This window comes from Gavia stellata, unplaced genomic scaffold (genome assembly GCF_030936135.1).
Source record: "Gavia stellata isolate bGavSte3 unplaced genomic scaffold, bGavSte3.hap2 HAP2_SCAFFOLD_34, whole genome shotgun sequence".
NCBI classification, from domain to species: Eukaryota; Metazoa; Chordata; class Aves; order Gaviiformes; family Gaviidae; genus Gavia; species Gavia stellata.
Genome location: NW_026776320.1, coordinates 5405856 through 5423211, shown reverse-complemented (window position 1 = coordinate 5423211; position 17356 = coordinate 5405856). Strand labels below are relative to the sequence as shown.

General features: G+C 43.1%; 1 protein-coding gene across 1 annotated transcript; it reads right to left on the bottom strand.

The window, feature by feature from the left end:
* Positions 1-1297: 1297 nt before the first annotated feature.
* LOC132320884 (E3 ubiquitin-protein ligase TRIM36-like) lies at positions 1298-12421 on the bottom strand. Its single transcript, XM_059834514.1, has 9 exons — positions 12195-12421; positions 9384-9705; positions 7783-7929; positions 6605-6700; positions 5411-5664; positions 4625-4749; positions 3777-4070; positions 3177-3474; positions 1298-1652 (listed from the first exon to the last, which is right to left on the bottom strand). Exons 1-9 carry the CDS (start codon positions 12218-12220, stop codon positions 1298-1300), a joined length of 1917 nt encoding a protein of 638 aa, XP_059690497.1. The 5' UTR covers positions 12221-12421.
* Positions 12422-17356: the final 4935 nt, after the last annotated feature.

Below are 17356 nucleotides of genomic sequence, written 5' to 3'. Positions count from 1 at the left end.
GGCTTAAACAGAAAGAGGGAGATTTAGATTAGATAGAAGGAAGAAATTTCTAATGGTGAGGGTGGTGAGACCCTGGAACAGGTTGCCCAGAGACGCTGTGGCTGTCCCATCCCTGGAAATGTTCAAGGTTATGTTGGACAGGGCTTTGAGCAACCTGATCTAGCAAAAGATGTCCCTGCCCATGGCAGGGGGATTGGACTAGATGATCTTTACAGGTCCCTTCCAAACCAAACCATTCTGTGGTTCTATGATTCTACGCAAAACTACTATGTGATACAGTTTTTAAAAGGAGAGGAACAGAAATTTGAGGTGAGACATCCTTTAAGGCAGAAATCGGGTCTCAAAACTTAATCAGTGCATTTTTAACATTCTTACTAAAAAAACCAAGCTGCTACTAGATCCAAAAATTAACTTATAGAAACAAGTATTAAAAGAAATACCTGATGTTTTTTTAAAAGTTCACATATTATTACTGATGTCAGTAACTCATATGCTTTTGCCTAAATACCAGGTACAATTACTCACACATGCAAACACTTCTGATTTTGGACTCTAAAGTGAGTCTGATGTTTAAGGTAGAATTGCACTTTATATATTTTTATATAGCCTATAGTAAAAGCCTGGAAGAGTCAAGAAACTTACCATTATGCCACCAACTACACGACACCAGGTGTCAGAATTAGAGTTTTAGCTTACAGTCACATTAAAGGTATATGACATGCAATCAGATTCTAGTTTACCCTCCTCTTTCCAAATAAAACCTAAACGTTCAGCTGCAGTTCTGATTTCTCCCTGCTTTATACTGTATTTTTGCAAATGTTCTTTCGTGCTGAAGGGCCCAACCCCTGGTGCTCAGGGGTTAATTGGAAAGCATTTGACCCCTCAGAGGCATTCAGGCAGATTTCTTGAAAGGAGAATGGCAATCACACGCTGTCAGCTTTGATTTCATTAAATGCAAAACTGACTATGTAAGGATTTACGTTACACAAAAGGTAGATTTCTACCCCCGAAGAGTAATTTTGGTTGCTAGTCAAACTTCTTCGCTGCTTCCCCCTGGGAAGAAAGTCTGTGGAGAAAAGCATTGCATAGATCACAAGAAAGGCAGGAGAGTTCCTGGAAGAACATTTCCCACTAGTGTGGGACGTGTCTGAACCGTTTGTTTAAAAAAAGCATGACCCAGAGGCTTGTAAGCAACATGTGGACAGAATGTAATTAATCAGGAGTGAAAACTAAGGTAGAATTCTTCTGCTCTCTCTCGTCTTCCACCTCAGAACAGCAATGGGAAGAGATCACTGCACTAGATGTCGTCGTGGTACTCCCCGTACTTTGCTGTGACAGGTTCCTCAAGATGAACTGCTGCACCACCCATTAAGGCAAATGCTGGGTACATTATGCCAGAGCAGTCCACCTCGCACTCATAAAGGCATTTCATACGGCCTGCGTCGTAGAACCCCACCTTGCCTTTGTCACAGTCGAGGCAGATGCCCAAGCACGATGGCAGGGGAAGGATTCTGCTCGCTGGATCCTTGGGGGCAGCAGGTGTTGTGGGGATAAAGAACTTCTTCATGCCTAAAGTGACCAGTGTGAAAGGCTGTGGTGAGTCAAAGAAGGCATCTTCACTCCCACTGTCATGACCACTGTCTTGCTCGTATCTAGAACAGAAAACCAACCATTTGCTTTTGTCAAATTCTGAAGGGGGATCAGTGATGTGAACTGGAGAAAACATTTTTGTAAGACAAGAAACACCACATGGTCACCTGCAAAACCTTGTGGGGTAAAAATATACCTAAGCCAGGAGGGAAGACGCATTTAGTAGGTGGAGAACACTCACTTGGGCCACTTCAGACAATAAATAACAGCTAAACGCTAACGAGGACAAGGCTTTACTAAGGAGCGGATGTATCTAAATGTACTCATGCTAGGTAATCATTAATGAACCTACAGGTATAGCAAATTAGTTAACTTGAAAAGTAATTTAGCGACTATGACTAATGATTACAGACAAGGTATGTTTAACTTCATTTACATAATGTTAAATGACACGAGTAAATACATTTAACATGACTGTTGTCCTATGAGTTTTCCTCACCACTGCTGTATTACGTTGTCTTTAAAATTCACAACACAAAAAGTAGTGGTTTAAGTTTTTGGTTTGGTGGTTTGGTTTTTTTTAAAGTGCTCTGCCTGGAGGTTTCCATGAACCCCTGTTTCCCAGCTGGTTACTGGGGAAAGTTTGTGGCCAGATTTGTTCAGTCTACATGCTTTTGCCCCCTACTTCTGTCACCAGATGAAGACACACTGGAGAAGCACACATTCTTCTGTGCCGACAATCCCTAGCTAGGTTTGCATTTTTGGGATGTCTGGGGGGAGATTGGATTTGTGTCAGCCAAAGTTTTCCAGGTATTTGTGTGGATAAGGAAAAAGAAATCAGGAAATCAGGATCTAATTTCTCACTTTGCAAAAAGCCTCCGTCTGGCTTTAAGCAGCTCAAGACACAGGCGTTCTTACACTTTCAGTATGTTACACAGGAGGAAGCTGATACATTTTTTACATTCCTGAAAAAGTTAAGAGTCCTCAGGAGATAGCTTCCCAGCCTGCAGTTCCTAGACACATCCAGGCTTACTACAACCATACTTCAGAGCTGAAATCTTTTTATTGGTTTGTCCACTGTACTTTGGCTTGGGAACAGTAGCACTCCAGTACCATATGCAAGTGTATAGCCTGGGATAAGCCAGTGACTTGGAATCCACCGTGACGCAAGCTACAGCAAAGATACACAGATACACACAGTGAACATTGTACCTCTGAATGGCTGCCAAACCTAGTATGCTAAGGAAATTAAGGCAGAGTCTTACTATTGACAATTAAACATTGCTTCAATCTTGCAAGTGATGCTTTTTTTTTACCTTCTTGCTTTAACTGGCACATCTTGACATCTATAGGAACCTCATTTCTTTCCCAAAAAGAATGAAAATAGGACTCTGGATAATTACAACACCTTTCTGCTAATAGCAGGGGATGAACAGGACAACCTGCTTACAGCATATCCTTCAAGATACTTTCCACTAGTTAGGTTCACCTTGTGTACTAATTGCGACCAGACTCACTCTTAACTTATTTTTTAAAAAGCCATCTCCTTATATAAAACATGTATTGAGCAAGAGTCTGCAATTTACCTTGGGCTGGTCACATCATGGGTATTATGGAACAATTTCTGTATCTGGTTGCTAGAAACAACTCCCACTTTCACCAGGTATGAATAGGCTTCCACACGAAAAGCCCAGACGTGCTTCCCTTTGGCAATCCCGGTGTCGCCAATGATGTAATCCAGGGTTGTGTAGCATCCGACCTGCATGCGCTCAGATCCCAGCAGTAGAGGAAATCCAGCCCTGCTTTCCACAGAGGTTCTTCCTGGGTTTAGCAGGAGATGTTCACTGTTGTACCCACATTTGTCATCAAAAAGAAAACTGAAAACTGAAAAACAGTATCCAAAAAAATTTCCTCTTAGTTAAGTATTTGGCCTTCTGTGCTTATAAACTACATTTTCAGTCATGCTGGCATCAGAATTTCTCACTTTTAAAGGCTAAGGGAACGTCATGCAAGCTAAAACGGTCTCAGCATGCCACCTACTTAACCTGTTTGTTAACAGTGCTTCTAAACATTTACGCAACCGGTAACAGTAGAGTAGAAGTCTGGGAACTACTGGAAACCACCTACAGCTCTTAACACCGACAGACACAGATTCAACACCTTGTGGACATAAGAAAACCCAATACCTGGAGCTGGAGGCGTACGCAAAATAACTTCTCGGCTCCAAGGGCTACAGATGGACCCTTTATATCCTCGAACTCTAAAGGCATAGGAGCTGTCATCATCAAGATCAGATATTACTTTGCTCTTGCTGCAAACTTTGATCTCCTGCCACGTCGCACTCTCCTCTTCTCCATTAAGCTTATGATACTCAAGAACATAGATATCAGCTGAGTCTGTCTTCCCAGGGCATTCCCAGCTGATCAGAGCTTTGTTGTACATTCTGCTCTGCTCTTCATTGATTTCTGGTATTTCTAGACCTGGAATGCCAGAGATTCAGGAGAAAATAACCCTCAAATTTAAATATATGTTGTTTTAGAATTAACCATACAAGCCCTTTGTTGAGTGGCTATAGCACTTGGGGGGGGTGGGGGTGGGGGCAGAAATCTGACTCAATCCGTTAAAGAGTACAGATGAGGATGGTTCCATTCATGCACTTACATAAATCCCTTACTTTCTGTTTTTACTTCGAAAGTTGTATTATTTATTTTTGCTGGCAGCTAAAAAAGCATCTAAAAGCCTATTCTTTTCTGTCATGTTAACAAAAAGCTTCTAGGAAGACCTAGTATTCCTTAACTACAATGTTTTGGAAGCCAATGTAAACTGGTACTGAATGCAACGGCATCTTAGCTTCTTTTTCAAAGCTGAAGCTAGCATTGCTGCCAGGTAATGCCTTGTGGATCACAGAGACAGAAGGGACAATGCAAGTCACAAGACTGAGTTCTGCAGCTGCAGCCCTGCATAAGTTTTGCCTCTTTCCAGAGAAGCCCTTCAAGTCGTAACTTGAGAAAGACCTGATGCTCTCGCAATTTACCATTGGAATGGAAGGACAAGTCACCAAGGATCTCTTCTTGCTTAGCTATGTCCACCACAAAGTCTTCAAAAGTAGTTTCAGCTGCTGGCCTGAAGCTCTTCAGAGATTCAGTAGCTTTTTGGATTCTGAAAGCACAGAAGCAAAGGGATGGCAGAACAGAGAAAAGGGAATTCACATGTGTGCATTCCTTAAACTAAAAATGCTAGGTTTTGCTTTATAAAAAGTGCTGTTTTCATGTACATACTGATGTCTCCCAGAAACTTCTGTCTCTCTAGACAGAATTCAAATGCAAAATTTAAGGGCTTTTGTACAGCAGTGTAAAGGTATCAGTGTAAAGATAATGAAGAGGTAATCGTTCAGCTGGTAGAGCATTTTAACAATTTGGGGCATTATGTTCAAAGAACAAAACAGATGTGAAGCGCTAATGGAGAACAGCTATTAAGATCAAAGACTTTAAAGCCAGAAGAGACCTGTGAGATTAACTTGCAAATACCCGATACAATCTCTGAGCTAAGGAATGTGTCAGTGAGCTGAATGGGCTACCCTTCCAGTGCAGTCCTACTGAACAAGGCCACGTGTTGTCACAGGACAGAGCCCCTCCTGACTGCTGTTTCTTAACGCACACTGTAATGTAGCAATTTCTACTGAACGGTACTGGGACCATCTCTGAGCCTTTGCAATACAAGGTACTGCATTCAGTACTTTGCTAGCAGGTGTCAAAAGAATATGACTGACCAGACATCCTGGAACAGTATCTGTACTTCAAACAGAAGATAATTAAGATACCTGTCATGAAGCTGTTTTGCTGTTTGAACAAAACAAGATGGATCAGTTTCTTTAAGCACCTCTTGAGCATATCCTACAAGGCCATTATTTTCCAGGAGCCCTTGATATTCCTCTGCTTGCGTTTGCAATTTTTCCAGCCTTAAATTCTTAGAAGTTTCAATTGCCCTAAGAGCTGCGGACTTCTTCTCTTCTAGGACATGAGATAATTTCTCAAAGCTCTGAGATGCTTCTTCTTTAGCTCGTTCACTGTTGCACTAGGAGGGAACAAAAGACATTTTAGACAGATTCCACAGCACTGTGGCTGCGTACAGAAACATACCTCAAGTTGTTCAAGGTATCACAGCAATCTAGTCATCCATTTGACAGACAAGACTAATGAGCTTTGTTATGCCCATCAGCACTGAAAATGTGATCAGCACTGCACCCAAGCTAGTAAGCGTTTACTGGATCAACACAGAGAACGAAGAGCAGGAAAGTATTCCTCTGATTATGTCTTGAGTTACGCATAGCACGTGTCTAAACAGCTCATGGAAAAGCACTGTAAAAACAGGTCAGTTTCTGAAGTCTTCATGCCCAAGAGCTAGGTGCTCCTCCACCTTCCCCAACCACACTGAGATGGGGGTCCAGCCCAGCTTCTCACATATGCCCTCAGAACTGTAGGGTCACCTCTAACTAGTGCCCTGGATAAAAGGAACTACAAAGCACAGAGACAATCTTTATCAAGATACAGGCAGGGCCAGGAGCTCCTGCAATTTCTGCCATTGTGTTTTTCAGCTTGTACGTGAGCTCCCAGCTCTGACTCTTCTGCAGGGAGATTTTACTCTTCATTCTGACTTTATTGCAACATCCTCAAGGCGGCAAACAGCCAGTGTAAATTGTGAAGCACCGTTAATACACAAGAGCTGTAAGTCTAACCCACCTCTCTTTGATTAAGGTATCAAACAAGCTTTCTTTCAATTAAATTTACAGCAGCACCCAAAACTTAACTTCCCTCTGTATGTTGCCCATATTTCCAACACTGTCAGGATTAGATCTTACCATTTGTGATTCAGGACTAACACAAACTGTTCAGAAATTGTTTTACTGGCTAACTGAAAAAAGCCAAAGGATTTGAAACACTTCAGTGAAAACAGTTTGAGTCTCTGCTGTGTCCCTGCAAGGGCTATCCCCAGACAACACGGAAGACACTCTTACCTCTGTTTCTTTCAGCAGCAGATCCAGCTGTGTGATGTGAGCTTTCACCTGGCTCTCCTTACTGATGAGGTACTCAATATCTTTTGAAAGCTTCTCCTGTTAAAACAACACAGCGAGCTAGCAGAAGAAGGGTATCCCACCCAAACCGACAACCAGCACAGGCAGGTCATCCAGCTAGCACTCGCTTTATCTAGTTACAAGGACAACAGCCTGCCACCAGTTATGAGCAGCAACCCTGCGGAGAATTGCTCAGTGACCCGCAATGACTGCACAGGGACATCAGGCCACTGATGTGGGCAGGACTGGGGGCACAGCCTCTAAGGACAAGAGGTAACAGCCTCTAAGGACAAGAGGTAACAGCCTCAGCTGGCTCAGTCTTCCCCAGCCACAAGTGTCACCTTCTCTTAGGCTAGGAACATGAGGCTTCAGGACGTTACTAAAACTTACAGAAAAGCCACGTTAGTTATTAACTCATTTGTAGTAAGATTTGCTAGAAGAATGAGTGGTTCAAAGCATGAACTTAGGAGTGTCTCTGCATTTCCTGACTTGCAAGAGTTAACAGCTGTACAGGAAAAGCCTTGCAAACAGGCAAGGAGGCCAAAGAGCACAAGGCAGGCTGGTCTGGTCTTCCCCCACCCCTGCCCCCCCTTTTTTTTTTTCTTGTGAGCAAGAGAGGAAGAAAAGGAAGAAGAGGAGGTAGAAGCAATCATTCTTTAACAACAAAGCAATGTTTGCAAGTCTTCCCTGTTGTACTGCGAATTAACAGCTATGCAACTTCAGAAACATACAAGGTCCCAACAGATACTTCCAATGCAAATTTTTCAGGAGTGCTTCTGAAGCCACAAGGACACTTACCTGAAAAAAGCTAGATTGTAAAGTATAAACTGCTTAAACCTTTTGCATTGGTCAGTACTGCTATACTTTAGTTGGCTAAAACAAGGTGGAAGGACTTTTAAGAGGTTATGTTTCAAGTCTCATAGAAAATACAGTTTCTCAGAAGTGCGCTATGTCACACTAATATAGATATTAACAGATGTTGCACAACAGCATGCCTCATGACTAATTCAGTGTCCTCTAAACACACATCCTGGCTTCCTGCCACAGGGAGTTTGCCCTTACACCAGAAGCTCAGTACTTTTCCCCTTCTTAAGGCCAGGTCCAACAATATTTACTTTTACCTTAAGGGTTTTGTAGGCAGTGCTCATGGTTGTTACTCTATGGTTTGCATGACATCCACCCAGTTTACAAAGATGACAAACAGGCCTTCTGCAGATTTCACAGTACATGTTTACCCTCTCCATTTCATGTTCTGGACACATCACAATCTGAAAAAAAAAGAGAGCAGAGAGAATGCAGGTGTACTTCCAAAAACTGAGGTGGCCAACAAACCATCAAAACACTAAATCACCCCACAGCAGCATCTGATTTCATCAGTGGATTCTTTATATTCAGTTTATCTTCCACCTTTTATATTTGTCTATGCCAGTGAAAGCCAGCAGATGAACACACACAGTTTCACGAGGTTCACAGTGAGTAAACCTGTAGCGATGTCTGTGTACACATCATGTAACCTCCATACTGCAATCAACCATTTTGCTAATCCCTGAAGTTGTTTGCGTGCCTCAAGCTCCCTACACTCCTGTTCAGAGCTGTAAATGCAATATATAACACAGCCACGCTGCCAAATTTAACTGTGTCCATGCCAGCATCTCTTGAAACAACTACGAACTGTCTTAAGGCAGGAGTTGACATAATACTGTAATGATTTAAATTTAAGCTAGACTCTGATCAGCCACATAGCCATTGCTCTTGGAGCAACAGATGAAATGCAGCCACACCCCCAGTCACAGTCATTTTAAAGATAAAAGGCTCCAGTGTTTCATTTTTTCTGTCTGACTCCAATTACAAGTTGTTCATGCTGAGCGTTAATTCCAGTAGCAGCTTAAACAGCATTGCGAAAAAGCTGGTGTTTGCTAAAAGTAATCTTTCAAAAATTGAACACGTTGAAGTAACTGCTCGAAGAGGCAAAAAAAGTGCTGCTCAACTCCAAGCTCAAGCAACAGATAAAACCGTCTAAAAGGGGGTGGGTGGGTGTGGGTGGGTGTGCTTGTGCACATGTGTGCGTGTGTGTTTTAAAAAAAAAGAAATGCTTTGCCTCATTCCAGAGCACTGAAAGACATTTGGGTCCATCTACTCCATGTTACCAAAGAGAAGCTCTTGAGAAAGCTTTTCAGTGTCATGTCAAGGAGGAGAACACGACATCAGTGCCAACAGTCAAGCTTTAAAAGCATCATCTTTTAACACACGCACACACATACAAGAAAGGACAGGAAAGGGCTCAAAAATAGAAGTGAGTAGCATAAATATGGACACACTAAGCTAAAATTGCAAACCATCTCTGAAACCAACTCTCAAGCCCCAAATGTTATCTTAGTCTATGGTGAAAAGCCCAAAGACACCAGTCTCGCTAGCACCTTGGTACATAAGACTGTCATTCAGCAGAATATGCAATAAGCTATCCCATTGTCATTGACTGCTGGATTCGGGGGGAGGTGCGAGGAGGGAAGGAAACTTCCAGGAGAATCATCTGTGCAGGCAGACATGTTCAAAACTGCAGTCATGCTGTCAGCAAGAACAAAAGCTTATGGTTCACTCAATGAATAACAGCAATAGTCAAAAAAGGAACAACGGTCCCAAAAAGCAACTACCATTGCACAGATATGTCTGAAGCTATATGCAAATGCTGCAACCCAAATTCTGTAAGATACGGGATACTTACCTTGGGTCTGAAGTTGGTGGTTGGTCCTACATGTTTATGTTGGGCTTTCACAGTTCCCCAAGGATGGTGTATTTTGAAACATTCGTTGCAATAGCTTGCCCTGCAGTCCATGCAGCTCTTTGTGGACTCTTGAGGTGGAGGTTTGCAGAAATCGCACATAATAGCAACGGCTGCCCTGGCTGCCTGTCTGTATCTTTCCACAATGGTTTCCAAAGTAAAGTTGCGAAATAAGCCATTGATGCCACGTTCTCCGAGATCAGTATCCCGCTGGCAACCCGGACAAGGAAACAGACTCGATCTAGGAGTCAGTGAATTACGTTTTCTGCCTGTGTAGACACCAAATCCTGATTTAGGAGGAGTGTAAACAGAAGAGGTTTAGATTTTAAAGGGAGAAGCACAGGAATTTATGAACCAATTTCAAACTATCGTAGCACATCATCCAAACCAGTACAATACCAATTCATATGCACTCTGCCAAGCCAAAGAGAATACATTTGCCATGACAAGGTAGTGTAATGTCTGAGTTCAGGGGGCATTACAAACTACTACTCTAAAACTTAATTCTACGGTAAGGTTAATTTAGCTATTCCAATCCTATCTTCTTCGTCTAGTTTTGCATGCACTCAAGCCGCAGCCTTTCAAAAGACTAAACACAAAACCTTCCGGAAACCAGTTGGTTTTAGGCTAACTGGCTGCCCACATAGAGAGCAACAGCTTCGTAACACGCTGAAGTGTAAGATGTCTATTCCCAGAGTGAGACTGGTTATTCCCAGACAAATATAGCCAACTTGGAGCTCCCTGAAGTTTGCTTTGGCCGAGTCAAACTTATCTGGCTTACCCCAAGAGGCATCATAAAAATCTAAAGAGGAAAACAAGAGAACTAGATATCACCAGTACGAAATCTCAGCCAAATCATTCAGTCCAAATACGTAGAGGCTGACTTGGCCCTTGCTGAACGGCCTTGATAAAGGAGGGCTGCTAAGTAAGCCCCGCACACCAAAGGGGATGCTGAGACGGTTATGTCTGAGAGATTCCTCTACCTTGAACTGGGGAACCACAGATCTGCATGGTTACACAAGGGTACAGCTTATCTCTTTTCATTTCAAAAGGGGACAGTAGAGAAGCTGCACTCCTACGAAACAGCTATGCACAAATTTCCCCTCTTCTCCAAAATAAAGTGATCCAAGGCTCAAGTCAAGTCGCAAGCCTAGGGATTCTTTGGAGCCTGTTCCAGGGGATGGCTCACACAGACCCAAAAACTATTTCCAGGGTAACATTCTTGAGGCTATCAAACAGAGAGTGCATCCCCATGTCTCACTCATGAACCCACAGGGCACAACTGTCAAAATTAGTCCTTTATGTATTACTGAAGCAGGTTAAGCCAGTGCTTACGCTTAACATGTATCCTCTCAGCCTCCCCTTACAAAGAAATAAAAAACCATTCTCTCGAGCTGGAGCATGGTTTTAAGATCCCCTTGAGATGACTGCATGTTGGTATAACTAATTTGTAAATAGAGGTATGACTTCAAGCTGAATTCTTAGTGTTGAAATTGGTTCTTCTTCAGAAAGTGAAATTTGGTCCCATCTGTATTTAGTGAGTATCTTCCCATCAGAAAAAAGGGACTAGACTTGGATTTGGGAGATGGCAGTCACCAGTGGGCTCTCTTCATTCAAACTTCACATAACGCTGCAGGTAGAGAGAGCTGAGAAAGCAGCTGAAATGTATGCAGAGCTAAACAGTGATTGTGGGGCTGTGCACCCCATATCCAGAAAACAGGACTGTAATGAAGACAACTAGTTATTTCGTTTGGGGATTCCCTCAAATGATGCAAGTCTCAACCTGCCAAGCTACAGCAAACACAGCATTTGCTTATCAAACTGATCCTGAAAGAGTACCAGTACTAACAACTCAAGAGTTGTTTAAAAGAAGTGGGTGAAATAAAATATTTGAGCTTTGAAAACTGGGAAGGGGATGATGAACGTTAGTAACATACGAAATACAAGACACAGCTTTAGGGTTTGTCTTGTGGGCGACTCTTCCAGATCACTGCGGACTGCGGTTTTAAAGTGGACAGTTACGTCAGAAGGAAGCCTAAAAGCCAAGATGAGGTTTCTTTCAAGAAGTACTTTCGATGTATCTGTGTAAAAGAACAACTCATCTGTGGATTACACAACAGCTGTAAGAATCTTTCTAGTGTGACATCACAAAGAGCATGAGGAGTGCTCCTTAAAGCTTCCAGAGCAGACCACACTGGAAGAGGCGGTTAGCGCAGTCTTCTTACAGTCATCTGTCTCCCAATTCTGCAACCGTGCAATAACCATCGTCTATGGAAAATGATTTATTGTAAGCGTAATGAATTGGGTAGGACAAAACCATCATTTGCAAAGTCTGCAGAGGCTCAGAAGGAAGTCGAACTACTCAATTTAGGCTGGCCGAAACCTGAGAGAACCACCTCAACAGTACCACTGACAGGCAATAAAACTGCTGAAATCTACACCTCAACATCGACGCTATTGAACATGATGCTACTGCATCTCAATGTAACTGAAATACAGGAATAAACAAATACAATGGTTACAAAGATTTACGGGACGCCACAAAGACTGATCTATTATATATGAAATAGAGTGCACTGTCCTTAAAAATATTCCCATTGTTCTTGCCACAGAATGAACAAGACTCGCACTATCCCTAAGTCATCTCTTTAACTGCATCAGGAGTACCGGGAAGACATTTTACCAATGCAGACGCAATTCGGCTCAAGTCAGTCGAACACATAAAATAAGGAAAACACGCAAAAATTCCGATACGTACCTGATCTACTAATCCTGTCCATGCTGGAAGAAGAGCTTTGAATTTGAGGGCTACTCTGATTAGAGGATTCAGAGCCTCCATCAGCGAAAGAGTCTTCAAATGCAGAGAGTATTTTTTTCACACATTTGTGACAGACATTGTGCTGGCAAGGAAGGATCAGTGGATGGGTAAATAATTCCTTGCATGCTGGGCAGATGAGCTCTCTTTCGATACCCTTAATGGTAACCTTCATGACAGAAAGAGGGAAAACCAAGTGTAAGTGCAGAAAACGTGAGCCAGCAAGACTTACTGCACAGCTGTATGTCTGTATGTCACAAAAGCCCAGCTCTCTAGAATAATCGTTCTATTCTAGAATCGCACATTCTAGCTGGTTTGAGGCATTCCGCTGGTTAACGCTGCAAACAAATCTCAATTAACATTTATGAAAGCACTGACAACATTCCTTTCAACTGAAATGAACACCGCCACTAGGCAAACTCGGTTCATCTTTAGGTCATGTCTGCCTTGCAGGGGAGGAAAGGAGAGGAGGGGAGTAGTCTTAATTCCACTCAAGGACCTAGTGAAACGAAAGCAACCATACTTCTTAACAATAGGAATCCATATGTTTAACTCAGCTCGCTCGCTCGCTTTTCAAGAAGGGGGGGGTGGGGGAGGGAGAAAAAAGAAATTAAGTGTCAGACTGGTTAAACAACAGGCTTTCCCGCCGTGTAATCCACATTTAAGCACTGGAACTGCCTTGACTTCGTTAGGCTAATAGTTCCAGTCCGGAACATTATCTGTTTGTTTATTTATTTCCTGCACAAAGAGCCGCCCGTGGATCTGTGCAGCTCTTCAGTAATTTAATGACCCCACAGCCATCTGGCACTGCGCTCCGAGGCCGGAGTATCTGCCGGGAGAGCCAACGGCAACCGAAACCCAGCGAAGCATCAAGTGGCGGGCGCGGACACCGGCTGCCCAGCGCCCACTCGTCCCCTCTCGGGTGGGTTTTCACCGTCCAGCCCGCCGCCAGACCAGACCGACTTTATTTATGCGCCGCCAGGAGCGGTTCCCCCGCCAGCACCGAGCCCCGTCTGAAGATCTAGGGGCCAGCCCTGCCCGCCGCCCCAGCACCTCGGGCTGCCGCCGGTGCCGCTCCCAGCCGGGCAGGGACGAGGCTGCCGGCGCACACCGCGGGGGGCAAACACCCCCCAATCCACCGCCCCCCCCGCCCCCCCGCAGCACAGGGCGCAACAGCGGAGGGGACGACAAACCCCGACCCGGCGGCCGCGTCCCCAGGCTCCCCCCGGGCACCAGGGGCGCGGCGCCGGGGCGGCCACGCCCGCAGCGGCAGCGGCCACGCCCGTGATGTTTCTGCACACCTGGTGTTACAAAGAACTAGAGAACACATGTAAAGATGTTATTTCACATCTACTTTAGAAACCACCTTCATAAAAATACAAAACACTGTGCTTGAAATGATTCTGATAATGCCAGTAATGCACAGTCTGTATATTCAAACTGAAACATGTTACTTAACCGAGGCGGGGGGAGAACGGACTGGTAAGGACGTGAGTTGTCAGCCTTCCAACTATGTTTTGAGTAATAATTTGCAAGCTTCTGAATAACTCTATTACCCCTTAACCACCTCTGCCATCCCCAAACTTCCCGATGTTACAGGCAGGCTTTAAAGGATGTAGCTCTTCCTAAGCCCTTGTCTACATTGGCACACTACCCATCGCTGACATCGGATGTGGTTTATTTGGGGCCAAATAAACTAGCAGCCGCAGACCAGAACAAAGCCCCTTTGGCTCTGCTGCCACCTTTGAAACAGTGTGAAGAAATTGGTCTTTGGTGGCACAGCAAGGCAAACCATTCTGCACTTCATGCCAGAGGTGTAGATGCCAGCAGAGGTGGGTGTTGCTAGCGTGGACAAACCTAGAGCACACATTTTCCTCCTGTTGTCCCACAGCCTAAATAGCTGTTTTGGAAACTGCCTGTTAGTTACTAGAAGGTGATTGAGGAGAACTTCATGGATACATTACGTAACTTTTTACACACACGCGCACACACGTGCACGCATGTGTCTATATCCACATCTGTAAGTGTATATGCTGTGAGCTTACAGGTTGAGAGCTTTAGGAAAAAGAGTAGTAAACTGCTGCGTACAGAAGAATGTTTGATTTGGGGCAAGAATTTTCTCTAAAAATGTCTTTTACCCTTTAGGATGGCACCAGAAGTTGCTGCAGTAGGAAGAAAAGGTGGCTATAACCACCTCTGTGATCTGTGGGCATCTGGAATAACTGCTATAGAGCTTGCTGAGCTTCAGTCTCCATCCAATGTTTGACCTACATCCAGTGAGGTTAGCAAGGGGTTAAAGCGCGGTGTGTAAGTACAGCTCCCCAAATCATCCATCTGGAGTAGTGGCTACATGTGTGCTTGTGGTGTTTGGGGGTACTGCAAGGGTAGTGGGTTGTAAGTGTTCTGGATGTACGTGATGATAGAAATTGTGACAACTCCTTTTGCTGCATAAATGCATCATGTTGTCCTGGTAGCATCTCTTAAACGGATGGACTTCTTCCTGCCAACTAAACAATGTATTCAAAATTCATGTCAGATATGTACTGCCATGTAACCCACAGAAATACTGTTGGATTTTTTAGAGCGCTTCTGCTAATGATGAAAAGCAACTTCCAGCCTCCTGAATTAAAGGACAAAATGAAATGGCAAGTACTTTTCTGTTTCAGTAGATAATGATCATGTAGTTCACTGGGCAATTGATTCTCACGACTACCACTTCCTTTTACAGGTCCAATAGTTTCCATCATTCTGTGAAAATGGTACTTAGAAAAAAATCCTAAAAAAGGACCGACAGCTGAAAAGTTACTACAGGTATAAATTTATGTATGGGATTTTTTTTAAGTTCTAAAATTAAAATATGCTTAATATGAGTGGTTGGAATTTTAATCTGTGTTTTTCCTTCTGTCTTTCAGCATCCTTTTTGTTACCCAGCCATTAAATCCAAGTCTTGCTATTGAACTTTTGGATAAAATGAATAATTCTGAGCATTCCACTTACCGTGATTTTGATGACGATGATCCTGAGGTGGGAATACATTTTAATCACAGGCTCAGATTAAGTTTTCGTTTGCCGACAAAACTAAATGCTTATGATTTCTTGAGCCACAGAATGTTTTGTGATCTGGGAACAGGCTCAAGGGTTGCTTTTACTTTTGGTTGTGCTGCTCTGTCACACGTCCAGGCCCTTAGCAAAACTCATTATATTTGGGGGAGAGACACTCAAAGAGAAAGAGATGAAAACACTTTAAAATTTTGTTTGCGGTTGTCCTTCAACAATTTTGCAGCAGTATGTGTGGACTGCTTCTCCAGTCCCGAGTTCTGGCGTGCATTCTGCTTTCTGTTTCTTTGTGGAATTATGTTTCCATTCATCTGCAAAGCAAGCATTCATAAAAATCGTGTTCTACCTCTGCAGAACTTGTTCTTTTGTTCCTCATTTGCTTTCTTATGAGAAGGAGAGAACGATCCTGTAGTTGTTTTTGTCAAGCAGTTTGGTATGTGTTTCTTGCAGATTCTATTTTCTCTCTTGGAATACTCTGAAACTCCATTTCACCTACGGTTTTGTCAGAGACAAAGTTTCTGACTTTCTGCTTTAACAGCTGGGAAGAAACAGCACGCTTATGGAAGGTGATAAGCGGTGCAGGACTGAAGTGTTTCATAAACAAGAGAAAACAGATATTCTGTTACTGCATCCTGTCTTCATACTTAACTGTATGTTAGTGAAGACTTTCCAACTATCAATACCGTTAAACTGAGAGGCCAAAAAGGAAATGTTATCTGAGCAAAGACAAATGCCGGCCAGCATTGTCTTTACTTGCTCAAATCCAGTGTTTGAAAAACCCTTGTCTTGAAGTTAAAGACACTCTACAGATAAAATGTCTCCAAATAATTCTAACTTTCATGTACTAAAAAGTACATGCAATCTTTATTTTTAGCTTCCGCTTGATTTCTGTCTGTCTTTGTTGCTATTATGCTAAAGAAACCTGCTAAAAACCAGGTACACAATACTGGCTTTAAAGTGAATATATTTTGGAATTGAAGTATTTTATTGTTCACTTCTAGCCTCTGCTAGTGCCTCATAGGATTCATTTGACAAGTAGAAATGGGAGAGGAGAAAAGACACGCTCTGAAATAAACTGTAAGCATGTGTACTATGACAACATTAACTATTCTTAAAATAATCATTGATATTCACTTATTTCAACTCGTATTCTGCATAGCTGACGTATATAGAAACAGTTTTAGTGATATTCAGGAAAAGAAAAACTTACGCTGTTTCACTTACGGATATAGTTTCTAGATGACTATGCAAAAGAAACATTAGTGTAAAACATTTGAATGCCCCTTTTGTCAGCACTTCAGCAAATGTCACTGTTGCTTCATCTTAACTGAACAGGACGCAACCTGAGCTTTTCTGAGAGCTGGTTGGTATCGCTTCATACGCCACTGCAGCAGGGATATTCGGAGTGATGCCAGATTGTGCTAGGTAGCAGAATGGCAGAGGAAGATTTTTCTGCCTTAATTTAGTCTCTTGTTGTGGTTTTTGCTTTTGAACTGAAACAGTCCTTTAGAAATCAGGAAAGGAGGTGGTTGATCGCTGGCCATTAAAAGCAGACTCCATCCCCCAAACTGTGGTCATTCTTTTGCTTGAATTAAATCAGAGCAGTACTTGGAGCTTTAGTTGTCTTTTCTGAAGCTAAAATTGTGGGAAGGAGTGTTAAAGAGCGTCTGCCAAAGAGCTTTCCTAGAAGATGCGATAAGCTCTCTCCAAACTTCATTCACGGCTCTTTAGTGCTATTGAATCGCCCCAAAGAACGTGTTTTCTCTAAATTACATCTGTATTGGTGCTCTAAAGAGGGCACTTGACAGCCTTGTTGGCTGAATGGTTTTCCTCATCCTTCCTAATGAGCGGGTGGGGCAAGTGGCGATCGTGCTGCCTTTGTGACAGAAGAGTACTTTCTGTGCCCCTTAGTTTCCAGCAGGCACAAGTTGGGGGTGTGCCTGTGTCAGAAGTTTCCATCAGTGGGGCTGTGATGCACTCATTAAACTGGATTTGCCTTTTTGGTTAGCCTTTGGAGCTGAATTGGGTCTAATTACAGTCCAAC